The sequence below is a fragment of the Denticeps clupeoides genome, chromosome 4, assembly GCF_900700375.1.
Source record: "Denticeps clupeoides chromosome 4, fDenClu1.1, whole genome shotgun sequence".
Lineage (NCBI taxonomy): Eukaryota > Metazoa > Chordata > Actinopteri > Clupeiformes > Denticipitidae > Denticeps > Denticeps clupeoides.
The window spans coordinates 7,033,041-7,048,047 of record NC_041710.1 but is presented as its reverse complement, the minus strand read 5'-3'; the positions used below and the strand labels follow the sequence as shown (position 1 = coordinate 7,048,047).

General features: G+C 39.9%; 1 protein-coding gene across 1 annotated transcript in view; it reads right to left on the bottom strand.

Annotated features, from left to right (window-relative positions):
• Positions 1-353: 353 nt before the first annotated feature.
• The window catches only part of LOC114787835 (collagen alpha-1(XI) chain-like), a 41,174-nt gene continuing 26,520 nt past the window's right edge, over positions 354-15,007 (bottom strand). The window contains exons 32-66 of the mRNA XM_028975726.1: positions 14,943-14,987; positions 14,748-14,801; positions 14,555-14,599; positions 14,325-14,378; positions 14,157-14,210; positions 13,741-13,794; positions 13,098-13,205; positions 12,898-12,987; positions 12,253-12,306; positions 10,344-10,451; positions 10,150-10,257; positions 9,886-9,939; positions 9,732-9,785; positions 9,461-9,568; positions 7,839-7,892; positions 7,701-7,754; positions 7,413-7,466; positions 7,159-7,212; positions 6,702-6,809; positions 6,555-6,608; positions 6,424-6,477; positions 6,255-6,308; positions 5,764-5,817; positions 5,338-5,445; positions 5,160-5,213; positions 4,997-5,050; positions 4,380-4,487; positions 3,687-3,740; positions 3,546-3,581; positions 3,424-3,477; positions 3,078-3,330; positions 1,453-1,565; positions 1,262-1,330; positions 926-1,159; positions 354-610 (exon numbers count right to left, since the gene is read on the bottom strand). Of these exons, the coding sequence (XP_028831559.1) occupies positions 464-610; positions 926-1,159; positions 1,262-1,330; positions 1,453-1,565; positions 3,078-3,330; positions 3,424-3,477; positions 3,546-3,581; positions 3,687-3,740; positions 4,380-4,487; positions 4,997-5,050; positions 5,160-5,213; positions 5,338-5,445; positions 5,764-5,817; positions 6,255-6,308; positions 6,424-6,477; positions 6,555-6,608; positions 6,702-6,809; positions 7,159-7,212; positions 7,413-7,466; positions 7,701-7,754; positions 7,839-7,892; positions 9,461-9,568; positions 9,732-9,785; positions 9,886-9,939; positions 10,150-10,257; positions 10,344-10,451; positions 12,253-12,306; positions 12,898-12,987; positions 13,098-13,205; positions 13,741-13,794; positions 14,157-14,210; positions 14,325-14,378; positions 14,555-14,599; positions 14,748-14,801; positions 14,943-14,987 (2,814 nt within the window). The 3' untranslated portion in view covers positions 354-463. The remainder of the gene's footprint in view (positions 611-925; positions 1,160-1,261; positions 1,331-1,452; positions 1,566-3,077; positions 3,331-3,423; positions 3,478-3,545; positions 3,582-3,686; positions 3,741-4,379; positions 4,488-4,996; positions 5,051-5,159; positions 5,214-5,337; positions 5,446-5,763; positions 5,818-6,254; positions 6,309-6,423; positions 6,478-6,554; positions 6,609-6,701; positions 6,810-7,158; positions 7,213-7,412; positions 7,467-7,700; positions 7,755-7,838; positions 7,893-9,460; positions 9,569-9,731; positions 9,786-9,885; positions 9,940-10,149; positions 10,258-10,343; positions 10,452-12,252; positions 12,307-12,897; positions 12,988-13,097; positions 13,206-13,740; positions 13,795-14,156; positions 14,211-14,324; positions 14,379-14,554; positions 14,600-14,747; positions 14,802-14,942; positions 14,988-15,007) is intronic.

Below are 15,007 nucleotides of genomic sequence, written 5' to 3'. Positions count from 1 at the left end.
ACTGAATTCAGCAAGAATTTCTATAAACTGACATGAAAAGAAAATACATACCTGACATTTTTAAATCACTGTTCAAAACACATGCGAAAGCCAAAATTAAGCCGGAGTAGTATTGTGCAGTTTAACAGCACCAGTTCAATTGCAAGTTTTCACACCACTGTGGATGTACTTTCAACACCACCTGGATATTCCAGATTTTTTTGCTAAAAGTGTGCCTCTGTTCCCTGGCAACTAGTCAACAACCACGGTTAATTTGAATTTTATGCCCCAAACTGCATTTTTTTCCCTCATCTGTATGATTCTTGCCCCACAAGGGCAATGAAAATGTCCTACATGAAAGGATGACAACAACACAGGAGGCACAATTTATTAAACTTGTACAAAGTGGTGATTGGCTGGCCATGCTGAACATCATCATTGTCCTTTTAATGATGGCCCTACCCTCAGGTGGGAAAGAGCTGTTTTAACCAAAGAAACAGACAGGGCCAACCTCAAACCCAAACCTCTGATTGGGATCACCAAAGTCATTCAACATGACATCAATGATGGGGACTTGGTCAATCCTGGGGGTGCTGATCTCAAGGACTGTCCTGGAGTAGCCTTGTTTCAGCTGAAAAAAAAGCAACACAAAGGTCACAAACCTAAATCAAAAGAGACAAAAAAACCTACCAAAAAAAACCCCAGTCTCTTAAAACTGGTATTGGTGCATCCCTAGGCTTGAGGTTGAGTGCATGTAAAACAGACAGATGATCGTATTTCTAGGTGGTTTGTCTTGTTCAACCCCCACATCTCCTAACAGAGGGAACCCTAATGTCAAATGCATTCATTATGTTGTAATAAAAGTACAATATACAGAGGTATGTACAGCAAAAACATACAGTACACTGGAGTCATGTACCACGAGGATGTTCTAAATTGCACATACCGAGCATCCATCAGAGATAGCCTTGATGAAGGGATTGTTGTCGTAGGACATTTCTTCATCATTGGATCCCAGGAAACGCAGTGCTTTGTCATAGCTGTCAGTAGCTGTGTCATACCAGGCCACTGACTGGTGACAAATATAGGTGAAGTTCTGGCGAGCTGAGGAGCTAAGCAGCTTGAGGAACGTCATCTGGACTGAATTTATCGTGTTGTCATCCAAGTCGACATAAGAAAGCTGAAGAAAAAAAATGATCAGCCAAATTGTTGATGGTAATTTTAGTGGAAATGAGACCTTCCGTAACAAAATATATTGGAATATAAGTGAAGTGGTACTTACTATTTTGCCACGTTTAAATTCACTGAACCAAGAACCTGGGTATTCTTTTGGCCAAGATGACATTCTTACCTATTTTAACAAAAACAAAATGAACAAAAAAGATTTAATTGGGCCTTAGTTGATTTTGACATACTAATTACTAGTAGCCATTTAAGTTGGTGTCTTTATGGGCAAAATAAAAAGTTGCTCACGCCCATGGACTTCTTGTCAGGATAGATACAGGTTTCGCCACCAGCAGTGAAGTTACAGTAGACTCTAAAAGAGTCTCCTGTGCAACCCATGTTCGGATCAATCCAGTATTCCCCTTTAAAAGAACACACACTCACTACAGTTCAGAAGATGATGCGATAACACATTTTGATTTAGATATATATAATTCCAGTAACTTTAACTTCTACATTCTAAAGAACAAGAGAGCCGTGTTTGTGTACATTTTCTAATTTTACCTACATAGATGGAAAAAGGGTTGAATGAGAAACAAGTGGGGAAAAGGAGTAGAGTAAATAGAATAAACATTTGTTAGACTGATACATATTTTAATTGGTATATATGGTTTCACAAAAATACCACCCATTATTGGGATTTGGGACAAAACAAATGTTTTTTGTTAAAGTACTTCTATGAATGAAATAAGGACTATTTACTGCCCTGGACCAGAAAACATCCATATCACAGATAGAAATTCATAACTTCAAACATTTAAGAATTGCACAAGCCTTATATCCCACAAACAAAAGCCTTATAACAAACAGTTATTTCTGATCATAAAGGTGTATAAATAAATGTTTTGTGTTAATATGTAGACATGTTTTGTCCTAGTTGTCCACTCCATGACAGGTGGTTTTTATGAACATTCAATATTAATTAAATCTTCATATTAAATTATGCATACACATTATATTTTATATATTTTATATAATCAAATTTCTGTTTATTTATATTTTCTTCTTCCTTTATGCTTTATGTTATAATAATATAAAATTGTGTGTGTTGGACGGAGTTGCCATTATGTATAAATTGGCAGTGTTGGCCTAGCAGGTAAGGCAGTTGACCCCTAATTGGCATGTTGCCAACTCAAATCCCGATCCGCCAAGGTGCCATTGATGTGCCGCTGAACAAAGCACCGTCCCCACACACTGCTCCCTGGCGCCTGTCATGGCTGCCCACTGCTCACCAAGGGTGATGGGTTAAATGCAGAGGACACATTTCCTTGTGCTGTTCTATTTCACATTGACAAACATTTTAACTTTCATCACAAGGTTTTAGTGCTTTGATCTTTTAAAATGTATTTTCATGGCAATTTGAAGACTAAAATTAAAATCCTTCTAAAATAAGGTTTTGTGCCTTTTCTCAAGAATGAGTGGTAGACATGACATGCGCCCCTTCAGAGGGCATCACCACACCCGTCCTGCAGGTATGATCAGCCACACCTCCCGCTTGTTTCCTGCCTTCTTCCTGTAAAGGCCACTTGGTTCCTGGTGTCTCGTGGTCCTTGTGACCCATGCATGTGCGACCTGTGTCAATGTTTCTATCACACGACTTCAGCACATGCTTTTGTTTTTGCTTAGTTAATATTATTTATTTTTAAATAATTAAGATTCTGTCCCTTGTTTCCGCCTCCTGACTTACACCTGCATTGCAAAAACGTTAAATAGAATATCTAGCTTAAAAGGACAATTTCTATGGAATAAAACTACTTGTGCACCTGGAAATGGGACTACCCGGTGAAGGTGAACCAATTTTTTGCCAGTTTAGGACTAATGAAACCTGTTTAGTGTTGAACCATGTCCATTGTGACCATCATACCAACACTCACCATCAGGGAAGTCTGGCTGGCTGAGTTGCAGGTCCTTGCAGGTCCTTGCTGGGTTGTCCTGTGTGCCTAGAGGAAACTTTAAGCGCTCAACATTCTGCTTGAGGTTGCTGAGAGACACAAAAACATCCTCCATGTTCTCCAGCCCATCATAGTCCTTGATGGTTGCAGACTCGTCACGCTGAACATCAGACGACCTCCTGTTCTTTCCAGGTGACTGGACAGGTAGATTCTGAATGATATCACTAGGTGGACCCTTCAACAAAAAGCATCCAAAGTTCAATGAAGGACAAGGTACTGCATGATGTACTTTTTCTAATGAGGTATCATGCACTTTTTCAGAACTTACAGGTGGACCGGGAGGTCCAATCATGCCTGTGTCTCCTTTCTGACCTGGAGAGCCCTGTACAAAGAAGACATTCACTAAGGCCACTGTCATATAATCAGAAATACAGTCTTAAAAAAACTTACAGCTGAGCCCTTGGATCCTTTTGCACCTGGCGGGCCCTGCATTCAGATACGGAATATATAATAATCAGTGGTTTATGGCAGATGCAGAAACGCATTTATGTAACAACTTTTATCTGTCTCTAACATTTAAAATGCTCTTACAGGAATGCCAGGGGGGCCAGGTGGACCCAGGGGACCTGGAGTGCCACCAACACCCTGAAAAAAATCAGAACAAACAAGGGACAATTCAGAGAACAAAGATAGAGACCTTGTGGCCACTGATCATAATTTTTTGTCACACCCCAGTTCATCGGTCCTGTCACCTTTTCCTGCCCTCAGTTCTGTCACCTCTGCTCTGCCTGTCTTCATCTGTGTCCTGTCTTAGTTCATTTTAGTATCATCACCTGCCTGCTCCAATCAGCCCCATGCATAACCCTGCATGGGGATGATAGTTAATGTCGGGGCAATTCTTGTGTGCGTATACATGTGCCAAACAGACATACTGCTGGAACTTTTGAATGTCGTTTTGGGGTCTCGACCCCCTTTTTATTTGTTTAGTAATGTTTTTTTTTTTGCAACACTTGCTTTTGGGTCCTCCAATCCAGCCTCATTACACTGCAAAATGTGCCGAATAATACTAAAAATCTTCAAGGACCTTGTTTGATAAATTACTGGTTCAGTATTAAATATTAATACTAGAGAAGAACAATCTGCCTACATCTAAAAAAAGTGCTGCTGCAAAGGTCACAAACACTAATGACAGAGAGTGCAATTAAGAAGTGAAGCATTTTGAGCATCCTAGTTATGATTATTGAACGAATGTTGTGAATTTGTCTGGTACCAGGAGAAACTTACGCCCTCTCCCTTGCCTCCTGCAGCTCCTTGAAGGCCTGTCAGACCTCTGTCCCCCTTCTCACCAGGTTCTCCAGGAGGACCAATCAAACCAATGAGACCTGGATGACCCTGACACGTGACAGCAGAAGTTTTAAGCATGAGCACCATAGCCAAATAAGACATTAAATGTCTGTGTAGAAACAACAAAGCAATGAGTTAGAATGCATGGCCATGTAAGGAATTTACACACCAGGGGACATCTATTACAGCTACTTCGTTTAGCCTTGGTTTTCAGTAATGGGAATATTTGATGGAATTATGGGAGGAAGCCTATTATCAATTTGTTGTAAAACAATAATGTTGAGGCTTCCAAATGTTGGAAATATGTCAACGTTGACATCACTAGTTTGATCAGTGATTAAATGACATTCTATGTGAAGCAAGTGGGCCTTACCCTGATTACTGCTCACACAGATAAAGCCAATAGTCACAAAATGACATACCAAATGGTGTCATTATCATCATATCTGCCTTTATTTTCAGTGGTTTAAGTACAAGTTATTCTGAGCTTGTGGTATTTCTAATAGTTAATTGCTTGGATGAAGGGTCGAGTGAGCCTAAACGTAGTTTGAACATACTTTTTCACCCTTTGATCCTGGATCGCCCTTTAAACCAGGAAGTCCAGGGGGGCCCTACATATAGAAAAACATACACAGCAATGAAATGTATCACAATTAATCACTTTTGTAAAATAAATAATTCAGGTGGTTTCAATTGACAAGAAATAAATGTTCTCCAAACCATTGGTCCAGGGGGGCCATCTTGACCAGAAGCTCCAGGCAGTCCTTGCTCACCCTGAAAATGTTTGTCAAAACTATCACTAAATCAACCCCACCAATAAATAAATCGTTTTCAGAAGTCAATCGTGTGTGTATCCGGCTTATGGACAATATTCTGAGAACAGAACAAAAGAGCTCACCACAGGGCCTGGAATTCCACGAAGGCCTTCTGTGCCAGGCTTTCCTGAAGTACCCTGGGGACCAACTGGTCCATGCTTGCCTATAGGCCCCTCAGCACCTGGTTCACCCTGATCAATTGTGAACAAAAAGGTTTGGAATAAAACATATCGAGACATTAAAAAACATCCGATTAGTGTCTTATTGAATCCCTGACAGATTTGGACGATTAAAAGCATATTATGAATTTGAAAGAAAGAAGTTGATTTCCATATTTGCTAAGAAATGTTAGAGGTCACGACTGCAGCAGATAGAGAATCAATGTTAGGCTCATACTCTTCAACTTAATTCTGCTGAGAAACATCTAGTTACGTTAAATGCTTTCATTCTGCAATACAGATTAAAATGTATGCCCTCTTTACAGTGACATTTGTTAATGTGAAACATACCTTGGAGCCTTTTTCTCCCTGTTTGCCCACAGTTCCAGCTGGTCCTGCAGGTCCCTACGGAAGTAGAGCAGTCATTGTTCATTTAAAAGGAGAAAATAGACTTCCTAAATATGCACTCAATGTTTCATAATACCCTTGTCATCCTGAGCAAGGGATTTGGTTTTCATAATGGTTTTCAATTATATCTGTTCTCGTCCTTCTCGTTTTAACATGTAACATAACATAACATTTACAGCATTTATCAGACGCCCTTATCCAGAGCGACTTACAATCAGTATTTACAGGGACAGTCTCCCTGGAGCAACTGAGGGTTAAGTGTCTTGCTCAGTGACACAATGGCAGTAAGTGGGATTTGAACCCGGGTCTTCTGGTTCACAGGCGAGTGTCTTACCCACTAGGCTACTACCACCCTTTTAGGTAGATCCACATCCAAGTTATATTTAGATTGAAAATACTCAATAAAGGATACAGGTTTCCTTGGGTATACTAACCCTCTTGCCTAGATGTCCAGGAGGTCCAGCTTCACCTGATGGTCCAGGTGGACCCTGAAATAATATCAGTTGAGTTGCTCATGTAAAATGTGTACTTAAAACACATAATTCTATCACATAATTCTACAGAATTAAATCTGAAATCAAAGTACAGCAGCAATTTACTCACAGGTTGACCTGCTTCCCCATCATCCCCCTTGTCTCCAGACAAGCCATCAAGACCCTGAAAAAATCTATGTCTTATGCAAAAGCCCACTAATATTCACTTAGTATTCATCTTTTGTGACTTAACACACTTACAGCAGCACCTGGTTCACCTGGAGGGCCTGGGTCTCCAGGAAAGCCAGCAGGGCCCTAAGCAGATGAGTCCAGAAAGTCAGAACTTGCAGCAACAAAGCATTCAGGGAACTTCAAGTTTCAAGTTCAAGCGTCTCTTTGCATGCTTACAGGGTTTCCCTTAGGGCCATCATCTCCTGGTGGTCCTCTCGCTCCAGCAGGCCCAGCAGCCCCAGGTGGTCCTGTATCTCCTTTTTCCCCGACTTCACCTTTGAGTCCCTGCAGAAAGGTGTCGTAGTCATCTGTTTGACTTGGTTTTAAACGCGTTTATGTACCTGATACACATGATAATAGAGGGATCTTAAAACTACTGAAATGTATAGTGTGCACTACAGTGGGAAAAAAAGATTTATGAGATTTCATCTAATACACCAGGCAATGGATTCCCTTGACCCTATCTTGAGTTCATTCTACCATCATTTTATCTTATTCTGAAAAACTTCCTGCTGTCATGTAGTTTGTAAAATTATCAGTCCATTAACACCATGCTAATGGGCAGGTGTCTACACCAGAGTTTGGTGGGATGACAAATTTATAATGACATCCACATGCACACATGTACACATACTCCAGGTCCAGGTTCTCCTTGTGGTCCAGGGCTTCCAGCTTCACCAGTCTCACCCTGTGGTAGAAAAAACACTCTGACCACGGTGTTCCAGAACTACATTTATAGTCTAAAATGTTAATAAAACACAAAACCAAATATGAAGGTGGATTTTACAATCCAAATTTATAAACCAATACAAATTGTTATCCTGGGTGGTCACCATGCAAGAGAAAGGGAAGAAATGGTCCTTCTAAAAACAAAAATTAATATCTCACCTTCTCACCGTTGCCTCCCATTGGACCAATGCCACCAGGAGGACCCGGGGCACCCTGTCAGAGCACATGAACATGTCAGCAGTCCTGCAACATTTCACAGCTAAATGTTCAACCAGGCTGAGAACAGTGAGAAAAAATTATCTTTTTTCCTATTCTTCCCACTGACTGGCCACATTTTTAATTACAACAACCATTCTTACCTACAGTACACAAACTAGCATCGTGACAAATGCCACTTCTTTTCAAATATCCAACAGTCAAAAGTATGAAACGATTTTGTTTACGAACATCTGCGCCCTGAGAACCCTGAGGGCCTCTTGGACCAGGTGGACCAGGTGGACCCTTCAAAAAAACAGAAAACAGCTTAGCAGAACTGATGAAGCAGGAACGCATGAGAACACAAGGGCGAGGAAAGAGCAGATTTACCATTGAGCCAACATCGCCGTTCTCACCCTTCTCTCCAGGTGGACCAGGTAAGCCCTATAACAACAAAGATAAATAAATGGCTTTATTAACTATGCACTTCTGACGACACTCAACATCACACATATAATTTGGATACTTAGCTTGTTGGAGGAATTTACGATGTGCACAAAGCAACATTCTTTGTACCACAAATATGAAACTAAATTCCTACTGGATCCATGTATAAATAACAATACTTTTTGCATTTATGTTTATATTTTCTTGTAGGTGTGCATCAGATGACATACAGTATTGTTTTAGGCAGGTGTGAAAAAATGCTATGAAAAATCCAAAATGAAAATGCTAATAGTTTATTTTCACGATTTAACAAAATGCAGTGGATGATCAGAAGAGAAATCTAAATCAAATCAATATTTGGTGTGATCAGCATCAATTCTTACGTTTACATTTAACATTTAAGGCATTTGGCAGAGGCCTTATCCAGAGCAACTTACAACGTGATTTCATGTAACAATCGATGAAGTGATCAATTCTGGTTCACTAGGACCCCCAACTATGAATACAATCTTTGTATTCACTCTGTTGTAGTTTCTATACATAAGTAAGACAATAAGAAGGTTACAAGTTAATCTAAATATTCTTTAAAGAGGAAGGTCTTGAGCTGCCATTTGAAAGTGCTCAGTGACTGAGCTGTTCTGACCTCGAGGGGAAGTTCATTCCACCACCGAGGGGCCAAGACAGAGAAGAGTCTAGATGAATGTCTTCCTTTTACCTTCAGAGATGGAGGGACCAGGCGAGCAGTACTGGAGGCTCGGAGTATACGAGGAGCAGTGCGAGGTGTAATAAGGGCTGTGAGGTAGGATGGTGCTACTCCATGTTTGGCTTTGTATGCCAGCATCAGTATTTTGAATCTGATGCGTGCAGCTACTGGGAGCCAGTGGAGGGAACGTAGCAGAGGGGTGGTGTGGGAGAATTTGGGAAGGTTGAAGACCAGAAGATGCTGCATTCTGTATTAGTTGTAGAGGTCGGATGGTACACAGACGTAGACCAGCTAGAAGGGAGTTACAGTAATCCAGTCGTGAGATTACTAAGGACTGAACAAGTGCAATTCTTGCACAAATGTTTGAAGGACTGTGCTAGTAGGTTACAAACATATTTGAAAACGAATCAGATTTTCTGTGACTATATGCTTTTCAAAATTTCTTCTGTCTCTTTATGTAATCCCAGACAGACTCGAAGGGCAATGGGGGGATACCATCACTTCCAGGACTCCTTGTCTAAGCTACTTAGTTCTAAATGTCATTGGCTGAATGTTTGGGTCATTGTCCTGGACATTGTCCTGGATAATGGTGGTATTGCAGGATGCGTATCTGCCTGTATTTCTCAGCACTGCACCATTAACGCAGACCAAATCTCCAACTCCATTTGGAGACATTCAGCTTGCAAGGAACCACATGTAAGGAACCTCCACAAACTACCTTCTGCTAGAGCCAAATATTTCAATTTTTAACTCAACAGTCCAGACCACCTGCTGTCATTTTTTGTGCGTCCTATACTATGCTCAGTATTGTATATGAGAATGTGCTGGTGCAGCATGTGTGCATGTATTTTTGGTTTGTTACCTGTAAACCAATGGGTCCCAGAAGGCCAGGGAATCCTCTTGGTCCTTCATCACCCTTCTGACCAAACATTCCCTGTTGACCTCTAGGTCCAGGCTCACCATCACTACCCTGGGAGGAAAGTTGTAAAAGAAAACAAATACTAAATCATCTTTATGTCTTTGGTTTAATTCTAGGCCATAAAAATGTCACTCTTTCATATGCTATTTGTCTTTCTGAATTTTTACCTTATCAAGGCACATTAGTTTGTGTGACAGTACAAATCCATACTCACAGCAGGTCCTGGGGCTCCAATCACTCCCTGAAGACCTACTGGACCAGCAGGGCCCTACAGAAATTAAAAAGGAGAGAGATCACTCCATGAATGGAAGTTGGATCCCTCAGCATCTTGAGAGTTCATTGCAAGATATTCTGAAAATGTCACTCACATGTTCACCTTTATCTCCCTTGCTTCCCTTTTGACCTGGCCCACCAACTTCACCCTGTTAAATAAGACAATGGAAGACAATGTTGTTATTACAACATTTACTGATCTACCATGATAACGCAGCTTCATTGATGGATTAGTTTGGATTATTACCAAGTTTTACTTTTGAGCTTCTGACTGGTTGTGGCACAGACACCAAACTTTTCATTCTGTGCCATTATGGGCTACTTACAAAAGCAGGTTTTCATGACACAAAATATTTAACCTTGTCTCCATCCTCTCCAGGTTGCCCTTGTGGGCCAGCAGATCCAGGTAGACCAATAGGTCCTTGTATTCCATCACGACCAGAGGGACCCATAGGACCTCGCTCACCCTGCCAAAAAAAAAAACAGAGACCTCAGAGAAAAGGCCAGCTGACTAAAAGACCAGCTGAAACATTAAGGCAAGAGCACTACTTACTGGACCACCTTTCTCTCCAGCTGGACCTGGAGGCCCCTGGGGGCCTGTACGTCCTGATAAACCAATTGGACCACCAGGACCTGCTGGCCCACGCTCCCCATGCGCTCCCTTGTGACAGAAAATAAGAACCTTCATTAGAGTACATTTCTACATTTCTACATTTACAGCATTTATCAGACGCCCTTATCCAGAGCGACTTACAATCAGTAGTTACAGGGACAGTCCCCCTGGAGCAACTTAGGGTTAAGTGTCTTGCTCAGGGACACAATGGTAGTAAGTGGGATGGAGTGGAAACATTCCACTCCATTACATTACTTTCTACAGCTGACTTGTCTCCAGCAATGATTTGGAAACCTTTCAAGATACCAATTACATTTTTACTTTTCTAGCTATGGGCATAGACTATAGCTGGTTACTGTTTAAGTTGGACATTTTCAATGCTGCCACTTGGGCATTAATGTTGCACATGCCTACAAGGGCTTTTATGATCACAGTTTTAAGAAGCTATTGGAGAGCACTAAGTTAGACTTCAAAAGATGATCGATTATTCTGTTTTATTTAGCCAGCAGGATCAATATCATCAGGATGTGTTACTACCTAAATAAGCAGGTGGCCTTCCTAGTTTCATGCCTTATTACTGGTCCATCAACATACAAAATAAGCAAAGGCCATTTGTGTGGCCCACTATGGAAATAAAATCATGTCAGTCTACCCATTGGTCTGAATGCACAGAGCTTACTTATATTGCAAACTCTATATTGAGAACTTCTTATGTGAGCTCATTTCAGGAAGCACTTTGGTTTCGCTCAGAATAATAGCTTTCTCCCCTTAGTCAATAACTATTTATTTCTAGTTATGTTAAAATGAATCTCAAAATAAGTGTATCATAATACGATTCTGCATTGATGCAATTCATATCAATCAGTACTGCTGGTAGTGATTGTGGATGCCTGATCTGTGTACAGCGCTGCTTGTAAATTCATCCTAGTCCATACGGACATTCAAAATGAAGGAACTCTGAAAGACGTGTTTTTGCTGCACTTTGTAGTTCAGCTCGATTTGCATTTCACTGGCGTTCTTTTGACACTGCTTGTCGGATTTTTGATAGACATAAAAAACATTGTCTGGTGCATTTATTTGGTTCCAATGTGCAGCCGACCAAACGTTGGTGCTGAATACCCATGTGGACCCTTTGATTGGCTGCAATGAGCAGAAAAATTGTCAGCCACGCTTACCAGAAAACACCTGGTTCAGACATCTGTGACAACAAGACCTTAACTCTCATCTCACTGACGTTTTTTTAAACAAAATGTAATTTAATGTAGAGAAATGGGTGGGATGTAAATTGATGCATTGATAATTGTAATTGAATCGTGAAGGTTCACACCTCTGAACTATTTCCACCTTCCCAAAATGATTCAGCGTTGAAGAGCTGGCAGGGTAACAGTCTATCTTTCATCAAGGATTTTATCATTGATAATACACTTGTCTCATTTGATATGCTACTGTTTTATTATGAGATAGTTCACTAGTTCAACTCCTAAATGTGCAATTGAAGACAATTAGAAATGGTTCCTTATGATGGGATTTGACAATACACTATTGAGTGTGGCTAAAAAAAAAATTCTTCTACATTGGAAAAATTCAGTGCCCCTTACTTTCAAGCAGTGGGTCAAAAGTGAGCTTATCTAAACCAACTGTAATTGTCCTACCTGAATTACCATATAATGCATTTTATTTGTAATGTATGTATTTGTACGTGTGCTATTTTTTCCATGTAGGCCTGCATGTATGTATTTGTTATTTGGATAATGTTCTTATAATAACTCCACGTGACCAGTGACACTCCTGCCAGGCTCACCTGAATATGAAATACAAACATTTCTGCAAGCAGAAACTCATTACTCACAATTGGACCCTGTACACCCTGTGGACCTTCACCACCTTTTAGCCCTCCTTGACCCTGAAAAAGGGGAAATTAAAAATTGGTTGTACATTTTGTTCACATAATGCATTGCTTTCCTTTCAAACACTCAAGTATGTTATAATTAAAATACTAATCCTCTATAACCTCTAGAATTATGGATCTCTCAATTCAGTTTTTTAGGCTGACTTTAGGCTCCCCAAGTCCCTATATTGTCACTGACTGCTTAGCCAGTTGGATTCCTTCTGTCCAATCCTCTGTCCAATCTACACTCTTCCCTCTACGTTCAGTCAAGTCATCTGTCTGCACCTGGTTTTGTTCTTATGTGCGGAAGTTTTACTGGTTTAATTCAGCCTTTATTTAAATAATGTATATTCTTGTTTAATTACATTTATCCTGACTGAAAAATTAATTATTCTAAAAGTTTTAGAATACTCTTTATATAAATAAAGAGTTTTGCAAAGTCACAAATTGGAATTTTAGGATTAAATACATTAATAAATGTATACATTGTAAATGTAATCACCAATCAATTATAATCCATGTAATTTTTATATCTATAATGAATATTCAGACATCTGAGATCCAATAACTTTATGACATACAGGTTTAGATCTGATCTGATCTTACTTGTGCACCAACAAGACCCCTTTGTCCTTGGAAACCTTTGACTCCAGCAGGGCCTGCCTTTCCAGACCCTCCATGAGGACCTGGGTCTCCCTAGAAAGATGTAGTATCAGTATTCTCTGTCAGAATATTTTGAACATTTTTGATAAAAATGAATTGATAATGAGATTATGAAGATTCTTTTATCTAAATATATGTGTTACCTTCCCACCCTCTTTCCCAGCTGTTCCAGGAAGTCCTTGTTCTCCAGGAGGACCAGGCGATCCTGGGTGTCCTCTCTCACCAACAGGACCCGTCTCACCGGTGGATCCCTGTAAATATACAGTAATGTACAGTAATGTGTTCAAGAAAGAATAACTTATGCCTTTAGCTGTTCTTTAGAATTATTTTTACAATCACACACACATAGATATTGTACATATCAATGTATAAAAAATAGATAAAAGAAGCACAAGAAGCCATTGAATATAAAGATGGCACAGTTTGGTTGTAGCCTTGCTTGCATGACAAGCTCATGTAAGGACTGATTTGGCTGCTGTACAGCTACAATGTTCTGATAGACAGAGGGATCACATACACATATAAGTAATGTGCTTATTTTGATGATGTTTCTTTCTGTCATCTAGATTTGTGCCCTGGAGCAACTTTGGGTTAAGTGTCTTGCTCAGGGACACAATAGTAGTAAGTGGGATTTGAACCTGGGTCTTCTGGTTCATAGGCGAATGTGTTACCCTCTAGGCTACTACCAGACTTGAAATAACTTGAATTAATGATTGGGTTTGTTTGCACTGCTGCATTGGGCTTCTTTCTTTTCTTTTTTGGAAACGGAAATTGCTTGGATTGTACCTGAGGTCCAACTACTCCTCCAGGTCCAGGTGGTCCAGTTTTTCCTTGAAACCCCTGTCAAGTCAGTGAGTCAAATAACAAAGAATTTTTTTAATATATATATTTCAAATAAAAGATTTTTATACATTTTCTTTATGGGTATTTCTGCTGCTTCGTACACATGAGAAGGGTTTTTTGAAAAGGGAGGATTTTGGGATGTAGATCCCATCCTAGCCCACCACAGAACTTCTCATGGCTGCTACCTATTCCCTTGTATTGAACCTAAGCTTCTTCTTAATTTGTATTGAAATAGCCTTTATACTAGCAAAATGTTCTATTCTTTCATCCCAAAATTTTGAAAATATAGAGTAGAATAGAGCACAGTGTATTTCTTAATCTGACAAACATAAGAAAAATGTATGAATTACATCACTTACAGTCTCGCCTCTCTGTCCAGGGTGACCAGGAAGGCCGTCTTTTCCAGGAGGGCCCTTAGTAAATAAATATGTGAGCATAAAAGAAAAAAAAAAAGAATTGCTTTTAAAACCACAGGCCACATTAACTGTGACATAAACTAAATTAGCACATAACTGAAGAGGCCATACATTTGGGCCTTTGGGCCCAGTCAACCCAACAGGCCCCTGTGATCCTTGAAGTCCCTGGAGAGAAAAAACAAATAAAAAAATGTATGTTTTCTGCAAACTATTACTAGAGCACATTAAATATTTAATAACAGAAAATATAAAACATTTCTAAAAAAAAAAAAACAATAATCCATTAAAGGTAATATATTGTCTTTTTCTGGATACCCTGTGAAATGTCAGTTATCACTCACTCTTTCTCCTGGACCACCCGCAGGGCCATCATTTCCAGATGAGCCCTAAAAAATGACAACAAAAAGAGTCAAAATTGTATAAAGCTGGGTATCCTGATTCTAGCTAATATCAAAATCCACGACATTCTAATAATACAGCCATAATAAGAGTTAACTGAACTGGACAAAACATCAAAAATTTGGCTTATTTTACCTTTGACCCGGGTTGTCCTGTTGGGCCTCTAGCACCTCTGGAACCCCGGGGACCCTAAACAGACGCAAAAAAAAAAAACCCAGATTGCTGTATTATTTTCTAATGTTCGGAGTGTTTGTTAGCTATAGCCACAAAACCTGTGTTGTGGTTGCACGTTCAAATTGTAAGAATGAGCCTCTGGCACAGTGGACTTACTGTTGGACCACGCTGACCTCTTGGACCAGATTTTCCAGCAACACCCTAGCAATGAAAGAATGATA